Consider the following 12,559-nt stretch of genomic DNA (forward strand, 5'->3'; position numbering starts at 1 on the left):
AGGGATGCTGTTTTTACTCATTTAAGAGTGAAGTTCTGAAGTGAACTAATGGGAATTAAGCTAAAAGCTGAAATGTTTGATATATTTTGAGTTTTTAATTAGCCCGTAGTGCATTGAATGATTCCCAGCGGCTTCTGAGTTGTGGCCATTCTGTTTACTGTTTATGGGATAAGTGTTTTGAACTTGGGAGTGTATTTTGATAAAAGATTGTAAGCCACTCACAAATCATTTTCTACCAGACCCGTAGTTTAAGTCTGTTTACAAACACCCAGTTCAGTCAAGACCACTTCCTCAAAGATTTTGCAGTTTGGCGATATAGCTGTGTTCTGAGTGCGTACATGGAAAGCCTAAGGCCCCCCCTCCTTATCTGATTATTCAAATAGTCATGTAAACAGCGTGCTCCGACCCAGAAATCCAATTAAGAAATCTGATAAAGAGAGCTGGATTTTAGCTCAGTAATCAGATGTCTCAGTGCATGTAAACTCTTTCTCGGATTTCTTTCAAATTTCTCAGTTTGTGCATGTGCGAAAACAGACAGAAAATAACCAAGCAGCACTGCCGCGAGATGGCAGCAGAATGCAGTGACAATGAAACATGCATGAGGAATTGAGGGATTTAAATATTCTTCATCTTCTAGATGATGAGGTAAAGTGGCGCAATGTTTAAAAAAAAAAAAGCTGCGGCATGAAGTCTGAGTTTACGTTACGTTTACATCACGTCGTCTTCTGTGTTTTTTGGCCAGTTGTAAAGCAGGAATCCGATTACTGCCTGACTCATGTAGAACCAGAGTTTCCCCATTATCTGATTACTCAAGTGCATGTAAACGCGTTGATTGGATTACTGACAAAATCTGATTTTCTGCAGTTGGATTATTAAGTGCATGTAAACGCACTCACTGTTAAAAACTCTAGCTAGCAGTCCAGAGCAGTAGAATACATTTGGATTCCACTACACTTACTCAAATGAATTTATTTGGTTGCAAGTATTGACCTGTCAGATTCTTTGCATCAGATTTTAAGCTTGCATGCTAAAATCACAGAATAAAGAAGTGTACTTGTTGCTTCTAGAACAGGCAGTAGGAAGGATGTGTCATTTTGCCAAAGCGTGTATTCTCTTCTTTAAAGTTTGCTGTGCTTAGAATCGTCTGATTCCTGTTAATATTAATGGCTACAGTTTGAAGGTTACAGTTTTTTTGGTTATAGGAGTCCAAACAAGTTAGTAGGACAAGAAGGGGTTACTAAGGTTCAGCGCATACTCAGTACCCCAAAAGAAGTAAACAAGTACTAAGGCTAATGAAACACATTAATAATCAGAGTAGGCAGAGCGTGGCTGAAAGGAGAGTGGAAAGAGAGGAAACTGACTGGGTGCAGATGTGAACATGTTTCAGTCATTTTCTTTCTTCTTACAAGAATTGATTAATATGGAAGGAACTGATTACTATCATTGACCTTGTTTTAATGAGGACTACAGAACACTTAACCAGATGTTTAATCTTATTCACAGAGTTAATATGTGATTGTACGTCATATGCTGTTCTGAACTCAAGGACATCCTGTTTGAATCCACCACCCTCATTTACCATACGAAGGTAAAACATTGGGTGAGAGCTGTGGATAGACTCAGCTTTCCTTTCTGAGAATTTCAATGGTTCTGTTATTCTCTTGGGGTATCACTTATCAGCATAACTGATAAAATCAACCGAAATTATTAGCACATCGATCGGCCCCTAATAGATACAGTGTGTGTGTGCATGCACAGACTTTTATTTTGTTCTTTTTTCACAGCACTGTCAAACTGAAATTAAACTGTGACGGAAGCCCTGCCATATAAAGCAGAGGTCTGAGGAGCGCGCTGTTGGAAGCCATTTCGCATCTCTGAATCAAAGTGGATCCGTTCCCACTTCTGCTCAATAACCTCACAGTTGTTGGATAGATTTATGATCTTATTAGCTGGCTGCACGTCCCTCAAAGCGCTGCTTAGCAATGCAGATGCAAGTCCTTTTTCTGGGGTTCAGGGTCAAATTCCAGCTGTTCGAGATATGGATGAGCTACTTTTGGCATGGATGGTCAAATTCTTTATACAGGCAGTCCATAATGTACTAGCTTATTGCAGCTGCAGCAGGACAATTTTCAACCACAATCACAAGGAGGATGTTTTTATTATGTTATTAACCTTCATCATAGCAGAGGCACAGTGACCCTACAATAGTACTGGAACAGTGCAATCAAGGCTTTTACTGTCGCTGTGTAGGTATATGTGGAAAGGTCAGGGACCACTCTAAATATATTCAATTTCCACACAAAAAAGGCCTTTAAGAATAAGTTATTCATTTTTCAGCATTGAAGGAAAAAAAGCAGAAAATATTTTCTGACCTCCAGATTTGGAGTGTGGGTTTTTTTGGTTTGACCTTCACATTCCTTATTCAAGTGGATTACTTTATGTCTAATTTCTTCAGAAATATCTCCTGAAAAAAGAATAACTTGTACTTATAATGGCTGATTTGACTGAAAATTAAACATTTTGCTAATTAATAGTTGCTGTAACACAGTACATTTTCATTACCACACATTTTTTAACGTGACTGATGAATTTTCCCAGTCCGACCATTCTAACCATCCATAGTAGTGAGTGGTTTGTATTTACATGATGAAAATAATGTGATAAAAACATTCTGATGAAGCTTATTATGTCCTTATTCTGAGCTTGTAAGAAGCTTTCTTTAAGGTCAAATGTGATTTTATATATATATATATATATATATATATATTATAGAGAGAAAGAGAAGGAGAGAGAGAGAGAGAGAGAGAGAGAGAGAAAGAGAGAGAGAGAGAGAGAGAGAGAGAGAGAGAGAGATTATTTTTCCATTCAGTTTATGCAATCAGTTTATTTATTTTAGGTAATAGCATAAAATAGGACAAAGTAATTTCAACATATTTGAAGTATTACACAATATAATATGTTGCCACAAGCCCTGCAACAGTAACGTTACCCACACACAATCCACTAACCTCAGTCTCTTTCCACAGTTTTTTCTTGGATGCTTTGCCGTTTTACTCACTGTATTCTCTTTCAGCTAAATGGACGCTAAAGTTAAACACCTGCTTGATTTGACTCAAATGTCTGCCTTTAGGAAATCTCTGGTTACACTAATTAAGCCAGTTCTGGGACTGCCATACATGCCTATACTTTGCCTATACACTCGCCTACATACTTTGTACCCTATAACATTCTGGCCTGTCGGGCGTTGACGTTTGCATCTTGCATTGCAGCCTTTTTAAAGTAGAATTTGTTGTAGCTTTTGTATTTCTGAAAAAAATCAAGTGTAATATTTTATGTGGAAAACATTTGCACATTTGAATCAAGTAAATTCAGTGCATCTCTTTTTTTCAGTGCATGATATTTATTTATCTGTGTTTTTTCATTTGCCATTTATTAGTTTTTTTCTAAATGTCAAAGAGTTTCAGATATTTTACACAATTTTAATTAAAGCTTTAAATACCTACGTCACCATAGAACACGATACCCATCAAATAAGATCCTTAAAGCTTTTGCATATGCGAGATGATGCGTTTTTGTACACTGATTGGTATAAAAAGCCTACAGATTGTGAGAGCCTGTTGAGAGCAGACAGCTGTCATGTACTTCCCCTGAAAAAATAGCTTGGCCTACTTCTACCAAAGTGTATGAAAGGAGATGTCAGAGACAAGACTGACAGACACACGGATTAAATGTTACTAATTTAAAATAGATCAAAACCAGACACACCCCTCAAACTCAGACTCATAAAACAATTCATTCCTGTGTCTTCTCTTGTGAAGGTATCATGAATGTATGTAACTTACGAACAGAATCCACCACAAACATTGATGTGTTTTGATGGGTAAGAGGCTCGGGGTGGATTTACTAAAAGAGGCACTAATTATCAGCAGTATACCGACAGTGGTGCTGGAGGAGGTCGCCAATTTATGAACACAGGTGCAGCTTGGCAATTTACAAAAGCCCAGCGCAATTTAACTGTGTGTTTGGCTCATGAAAGCTTGTTTATGTTCAATCCTTCAATGATGCTGGGTCAAACCGCCATCATTGGGTTGAAATAATGACTTCTTATAAGTCATTTACAGTGATTAATATATAAGCAATTCCTTTTTATTTTCTGTTTTGAAACACCTTGTTACCTGGAAGGATGAGAACTTCAATTCTGAGCTGAATGCGTTTGGAAACCATTTGATGAAACTTCCCATCTAATTTTACATCCTTCTTGTTTGGGAGCTTGTTTTGAACTTGTGGTGAGCATAACGTGCAGTGCATTATTACTGAAGATAATAAATACTTTGCCTGCCTTTAGGGAATCTTTGGTTACATTGACTGAATAAGCCAGTTCTGGGACTGCTATACATGACTATACCTGGCTTGTAGACTTAACTAGGCCTAAGTACCTTGTACTCTATTACACTTGGCTGTGCTTTTTAACCTATTACATTGCGGGCTGTCAGGCCTTGAGGTTTGCATTGCTTGCATTGTAGCCTTTTTAATTTATAATTTGTTGTAGCTTTTGTAATTCTGAAAAAAGAAACTGAGTGCACTCTGGGTTACTTTGTTTTTGTGTGTATATCATTTCCACATTTGGAAGCCATGAGATGTAAAATTCCTGTTTAATTTCACATCCTGCTTGTTTGAATTGTTTGGGTACTGTTTGAATTTGAACTTGTGGTGAGCATAACCTCTTAGCTATGTGCAGTGCATCATAGGATGGCAGTGACATTTCAGCCACAGAGGGCACAGAAGCAAGAATGCAGGATTCACACAGCCAAAAGAGTTTCAATATGCGCTTGTAACAATCATTCAGAAAAGAAAAACTGTTAAAATATCATTTAGGCAAAACTTGCTCTTTGATGGTGTTGTAAAATATACCCAAAGTATTAAGAAATAACAGTTTAAAACATCATTTTACTAAAGCAATTTGGCTTCATGTTTTTTTCCCCTTTATTACGTTAAGAATATTGTGATATGGCAGGATTTACAAGCGTTTTTGAGAGAGAAACTCTCTTTAAATGTGTATGCAAGTGCAAAACAGCAGTGGCCGCACTTTTGACCTTATTATAGGCACTAATGGGCAGTTAAGCCTATTTGGTGAGCAGTGATATCTCTGCTTCATAGTTCCTTAAACATTTATTCACGCCTTTGTTGGATGGATACTTGCTCACAAGAGAATGGTAAAATAGTTCTTTAGCATCATCTCTTTGGGAATAACACCCTCATTAAATGTGTTACCTTCCTTTAATAAGGCCATACGTCTGACAAGTTTGTATATAGTGGCTGTCAATTTGAGCACAGCAGCTGCCCTTTATGTTGTATTTCATGATGACTGGCCAATAGAAATGCTCCAAACTTGCTCGAAATAAAATCTCTTTACATTAACTTACTTTGAAAGTAAAGAATGTCTCTGCCTTCTCCTGTAAAGTTGCCAGTTTGGAGATACTTGTTCTTCCTTGGACAGCAACGATACTGTATGTGTAAACTCAAGCTGAACTAAAGCTGTTAATTGCAGAGTAGTGCTGACATTGATTTTAAGTGGGCAGTGTTTTTCCCTCTCTGTACTGAAATATAGAAATACAGCAGTCACCAAGCCATCATTTCAAGCAGAGGTGTATTTGATAATATTTTGCAGATCCATTTGATCCATGTATGGTACCATTACAAAATGCAGAAATATGATGATGTTTCTTCCAAGACATTACCTCTTTATGAAGGCAGATTGCTGCTGAAATGCTGGAGCGAGAGCATTTTATAGCCTTTTTTCCATTTCCATTTTTCCATTTCCATTAGTCAACACATTTCATTCCACCAGTTCCACTGGCCTGCAACCATATGGGCATTAAATCTGTTCAGATTTTAACAGACATGTCATGTGCTATCTCTGAGAGGAATGCTCCATTGGCTGTGTAACTGTCACATATTTTCTCTACACTAAGTGATTTATCAGCTGATGTGATTGTTTATTTGCTTAGCATTGTTGTCTGAGCATGTTGGGGTGTTTGGCAATGATTTGTAGTGAGCAGTGTGAATACATTTACTGGCAGGCAGTAAATCTGACAGTTAACCATGGCCTGTGTTCATAAGGCTTCTCAGGGATAAAGCTGGCCATAAATCACTACTCCTACTCTGAGATGCTTTATAAATATGGGTAATTTTGTAAATGAACAGAGGTAGCTATATATAAAAATTTGCACTAGCCACTCTAATCCCACATGTATGTTTAGCAGTCTGACATTTCTCCATAAGGGGGCTATTAGCATGCAAATCACCATTGTAAGCATCACATTATGCAATATGTGATTTCATTAAAGATTTTCATTAAATGAGTTAATGCTTAAAGATGAAGACAGTGTACAAAGTAGGTCTAAGCTGCAGCTCACGGTGTGTGCTTAACAAGAAAATATTGGGCTAATTATGTTTAGATATTGGCCTGGCCTAGTAAAAAGCAGTTGTTTTGTTACTAATGGGAGATATTTTTAATGGTTTATTAAAGCACCAGGGACCCTAAATCCATGGATTTTTTTTCTAAGTAGGTTAATGTTGCTACTGTGAGCACGTATATACACATACCAACCACATACTGTGAAGAACTTTCCAATGTCCACTAAAAAAGCAGAGGGATTTGCACCAAAGTTTTGCCAAAATAAAGTGTAGTCCTAATCTTGGGCCATATGTACGTAACTAGTATTCTCTCCAGTCACAAGGCTGATGTGGTTTGTCGCACATGTTCTATGTTCCTTTATGGTCTGTGTGTTCCAGCAAAAACTAACCTAGCAAACGTAACTGAGCTATCAAACTAGCCCTGTCTGCTAGTCGTCTGTCTGTGTGTTTGTCCAGCCAGCTACGCCAGCTTTCCCTGGATGAGCATCCAGCAGTAAAGCAAATAAGAACCTTACCTCTTGTAAGATATTGCCATATAAAAGCTGGGTAATGTTTTAAGAGAGTTATGAACAGAGTGGGGTGGTCTACAGTACCCGCTTATGCAGCTTGTGCTGTCATGTTTAGTTCTGTTTGAGTGGCGTTAGAGGATGTGAGTGTTGGACTCATAGCTGTCGCTCTCATTTTAGCATCACACAAACATTGTCAGTATTTTACACAGTGTTTCCTTAGACTACAAAGGGGAAAAGGCAAAAAAAATCTCCAAGGCAAGTGGCCACTCAGGCAACAGGCTATAATAGATTATAAGAAATAAATCAAAAACTCTACATGCCATCAGCACAAACCACTTTTGGCACATCACCATTTCCATGGTCTCTTCCAAACAGGTGGATAGCTGAGGAGTGGGAGCATTGCACTAAAACCTGCGGGAGCCTGGGCTATCAGATCCGCACTGTGCGCTGCGTGCAGTTCCTCCACGAGGGCACCAATCGCTCCATCCACAGCAAGTACTGCAGCGGGGAGAAGCCTGAGGCCAGAAGGCCCTGTAACAGAGTGCCCTGCCCTGCCCAGTGGAGGACTGGAGCCTGGTCTGAGGTTGGTCTTCCTGTCTTCACGGAAAATGAACTAGCATCACTGTTTCACCATGGGGGTTCCCAGTCCTAGGGCCCCCAGACTCTGCACATTTATGTGTTTTCCCTCATTTAGCACACCTGATTCAACTCATTAACCAAATTACCAGCCCCTGATGTGCTTACAGTAGGGAAAAGATAAAATTGTGTGTAGACTCAAGGGCAGTGATGGTTCATTTATTGATTTATTTCATGCAAACCACTGCCAGAAAATAGTATTAACACACATGAGCATAACTGAACATTTAAACATGTTCAGTGAAGTGAGCAATATTGCATTTATTGTATCTAACATAGATGAGATTGTTCTATAAAAGCAGCTGAAGCAGATGCACTGGTCGATATCTGATATGATGGCTGTACAAGAAGCAGGCTAAGCTAGGGGCTGCAAAATCTCAGACAATAAAGTCCATGTAACATTCACAACTCTATTCTTTTTTACTGGATCAAACAAACTACAACCACAAATTTTACTGAACTGTGTTTTTATTATGTACTTTTTTTTTGGCAAAGATTAAGCCTCACGCTGTCACTGTTTGCTTCTGCATCTGCTTCACTGTTAGGGGCCGTCACAAAATTCCCAGATGAAAAGATAAATCCAAGGGAAAAATACCCCTAGCATACAGTTTAACCATTCGGTGCAGTTATTTTCCACATTACCCGAATAAAAGGACCAAATTATAAGTCTGTCATTCCCAGGACTGGGATTGGTGACCCTTTGAAGCCTAAGCGTATTACACTCAAAAAAAATAAATGGTTGTATGAACTTAATTTAATTATACCGCACATTTTCCTTCAGTCGAATAGAGTCAGCATATATGGACTTTGTGACTTCAACATAAATTACATAGTGACATTTTCAAGTCAAACAACCCCCTTCGTTCATTTTTTAATACATATTGGGTTATTAATCCACTAAACCTACTACAAATTATTTAATACCTACTGAGAAATCAATATTCAGGATATGTATTTATGAACATGAGGAACTGAAGTGTAGACTCACATGCAGGCCTTTGCAGGTTAGTACAATGTTTAAAGAAAAGGGTTTGTCAGTTTTATATTTTTTTCTCAAAATCCTGTCATTGTTGAAAGAAAACGTTTTGTATTTTCAAGACAGTAACTTCATAGGAGAACAAAAGAGCCAGTTTTAACTTGACATGTATCAATAGGCTTATGACTTTTTATTGCAAATGTTATTGTAATTTTGGATGATTTCTATTGTTCAATTACTCATGAAATGTTCACACAATGTAAAGAGCAGCTAGTTTTCAAAAGATGTAAAAAAAAATAATAATAATAATAAAACTATATGTTCTTATAGGAGCAAAGATATTGTAAGCTGTGAAATACCTGTGAGACTGACAGAGAGTTAACTGCTGAGCATTAAGATTCTAGATTCAATTCTAGATTCAATTCCTTTCTGGAAGTGATTTCAGCTCTGCAACGTAGGCAGCAATTTGGATAAATAAAATCCAATTACATTAACAAGCTGAAAGCTAAGACACATGGCTCCAGGAACACTCTAACACTCAATCACTGATTAGTGCATGTAATCAGCGCAAGTAAATATATGGAATTGTGGAAAAAATGGGTGAGGTTTTCCTTTAAGTGCTGTAGTGTGTGCAGGTGTTTGAATAGGTCATGCCAAATTAACTAATTGGCTCCCTTTTAGGTGAACTAATTGGTTAAATCATGTTTTGGCCAGAACAAGTACCTGAGGCATGTATCCGTTAGCTGAAAAGCCCTGAAATGAGGTATGTGATGTTTGAAAAGCGCTTTAAGAAATGAATAAGGTGCTGATGACAGTCAAACAGGCAATTTTGCACAACTGCCTAGAGAGAAAAAGACTACAATAAATAAAAAAAGATTTTTAGGACCGTTTAATTTCCGTTCAGCTGCGTTAAAGCTATCAAACATCATTCACTCTTCACAGAAGGCTCTTATTGAATATGAATAAATCCCAGCTGACATTTGCAAGACCTAACAAGTGGTAACAATCATTTCAGACAGCTGTGATCTTCAAACTGTGACTTTGAATAATAGTAATTGAAGAGCATTGCACAGAGCGTTCTTTTCATATCTACATACCATTGTTCAGCTGAAGCATCCGTTTGCATAAATATGGTAGTAAGATTTTAAAACTAGCAATCCGATCCACAATTCCACAGACAAATCACTGTATAGCCACAGTAAACACAGGGACAGCGTTTTCATGCAGCTCAGTCAGCATCGCTTTGTCATATTAATTTTAACCACAAGCTAAAGGGTTCACTGTGGATGCACTAATAGATTAGTGACCTGCTTGTTGTAGAGGAAATTATTCAACATAACTACTCAGTTGTTATTGTTATTATTGACACAACGAAATGAAAACTCTTGGCTGAAAATAGCTGACAGTAAATAAAAACAGTTTACACAAAATGACTAAAATTATTATGATATGTAGGCTACAGTATGTGCCACAAAATCCAGCATCCTCGACAATGCCGCTTATTGCATCATTGTTTAGTTATGCTTTGGATATTAGCCGTTGCTTATGAACTTTTTTTTTGGCCAAAATTTCAGTGCACCCCTACTTATTGTGACACAATTCTCCACTTACCCCAAATGCTGTCGATCAGCAAAGACATATTCGATGTCCAAATTTTGCTTCAATAGTTTAGACTTAAAGCTGCTGGTCTAATGTTGCTGACAAACACAGGAAGTCAATAGCCACCCACACTGTTTCTGTAAATACCTGCCCAAAACGTCTCTCAACCCTATTAAACAGCATCCAGGTATTAATTCAGGTCGCACAGGCAAAACAATATAGTTTTGAATACAGTATGACTTAAAAATGAAAACAAAAAAACCTCTCTATGTAGCTAAAAGTAGGGCTGTTTGGAATAATCGGAATCACTTCTTTCCTGAGCACAATTTGGTATGATTCCACTCAAGATGACCAAAATTTAAAGACAGTTTGTGCACAACTGAGCCTCAACCATATATGTTTGAACCTGTATATACGCATGAAGAACTGCATCAGTAGGATGCTGGACCCACCAGTGATCCCCTCATATGACAGGAGCCTGGTGGTGCGGGCAGTGCTAGGTGTTGCAGACTGAGGTAGAGTGTCTCGGCTCCTCATTTTTGTAGGTTGATCGTTACTCAAAATGCAACTTCTGACTCTCGTACAGTGAGCAAGCGTTAGGTATTACTGTGCTAATGCTACATATCTGCATAGTAATGTTTCACAACAAGGGTTCCCAGTCCCAGCCATGGTGACCCTTTGCTCTGCACATTGCTGTGATTCCTCTATGAGACAAAACGCAAAAATGTGCATAGTGTAGGGTCACCAGGACTGGGATTGGGCTACCCTGTTTTACAACACGGCCTTGCATTCCAGCCTCAGAGTTTGAAGCTGGAATAGTATTGGAAAGCGAGCTATTATGCGGATGACAAAATTGTTTTAATTTTAACGTAAATATGTAATTAAGGTCTTTACATGTCTTTCTAAACAAGTTTACATAGCTTATCGACATAATGTGAAGACAATATTTGATGTATTCGTGGAAACGTTTTGGGTGACTTTGGACTTTGAGTGTTTGTTAGCACCGCTAGCCTAGCGGCTCCAGTTCTAAAGGATCAAAATTTGGACACCAAATATGTCTTGGAAGGTCGACTACATCTGGGCTGGAAAGAGGAAAATCATATAATTTAGATATTTGCCAAACTTTTCTTTAACCCTTGGAAGTCTCCAGTTATTGATGTTTTGCAAGCGCAAGTATAATTACTATCTAATAAAAAGTATAGTAATTAATTACGTAGTTGCATAATGAATTACATTTACATTTGATTCATATTTTTTTCTCCTTGACTTTTCATCAAGTAATAATAAAGTATCGTCTACTAACACACATGTATTTAACTTTTAGAATTATTCTACTTCTTATTATTCTTTTTCTTCTTCTTATTATTATTATTATTATTATTATTATTATTTTGGAAATTAGAGATTTGGTTGACCCTGAGCTCAGTTTTTAGAAGCCAGCTTAAAGGTAAAGGTGTCCTGACGGTGAGACTAAATGCTGTGCTTGACCCTGGCTGAATGTTTTCTCCTTTTGTTGTCTTTTTTCTCCTATTCTCTCTCTCTCTCAGTGCTCAGTGACCTGCGGAGAGGGGGTAGCTTGGCGGCAGGTTACGTGCCGCATCGGAGATCAATGCAGCGGGGAGAAACCGGAATCACAAAGGCCTTGCCGGCCAGGGCCTTGCCACGGTAAGCTGCCCCAGTCTCATCACTACACAAGACCTTTCAAAGCCCCGAGCCCACGCTTAGCCCAGGCATATTCCCCTGAGTGCTACAAAGAAGTCAATACATGATGTTATCAACCGAAATATAGAGAATTCTAGCAGTGATATTGGATAAGAGATCATTTCACTGCTGCTGGCGTGTTTTCCTTAGGTTCATTTATTGGTCGACACATTATCCACTGGATATAATTCTCATTGATATATAATGCTTCATACACTATAAAGACATATATATTCTGGATACATATTTTGATAACAATTATAGCACAGTGTTCATAAGGCTACATGACCTACATAAGCTCTTTATGGCAGCTGACACAGACCAACAATTATTCGTAATTTGTCATAAAGGTTGCATTTGACAACTTGTCAAATTGATTCAATTAATTCTGTGTGAATTCAGATGTAATCTGACAAAATTCTGTGTAAATCTGACTGTAATCTGACACAATTCTGTCAGAATTTGACTGTAATCTGACAAAATTCTCTGTGAACCTGAATGTAATCTGACACAATTCTGTCAGAATTTGGCTGTAATCTGACAAAATTCTGTCTGAACTTGACTGTAATCTGACAAATTTTCTCTGAACCCAACTGTAATCTGACAAAATTATGTCTTAACTCGACTGTAATCTGACAAAATTCTCCCGTAATCTGACAAAATTCTGTCAGAATTACTTAACCCCTTACATCTCTGGCTAATTACATACAAAGGCTTATTA

General features: G+C 37.9%; 1 protein-coding gene across 1 annotated transcript in view; it reads left to right on the top strand.

Annotated features, from left to right (window-relative positions):
* The window catches only part of adamts3 (ADAM metallopeptidase with thrombospondin type 1 motif, 3), a 165,808-nt gene that overhangs the window by 146,371 nt on the left and 6,878 nt on the right, over nt 1-12,559 (top strand). The window contains exons 20-21 of the mRNA XM_036598371.1: nt 7,302-7,509; nt 11,685-11,802. Coding sequence (XP_036454264.1) covers nt 7,302-7,509; nt 11,685-11,802 — 326 coding nt within the window. The remainder of the gene's footprint in view (nt 1-7,301; nt 7,510-11,684; nt 11,803-12,559) is intronic.

The sequence above is a fragment of the Colossoma macropomum genome, unplaced genomic scaffold (genome assembly GCF_904425465.1).
Source record: "Colossoma macropomum unplaced genomic scaffold, Colossoma_macropomum, whole genome shotgun sequence".
Classification (NCBI taxonomy): domain Eukaryota; kingdom Metazoa; phylum Chordata; class Actinopteri; order Characiformes; family Serrasalmidae; genus Colossoma; species Colossoma macropomum.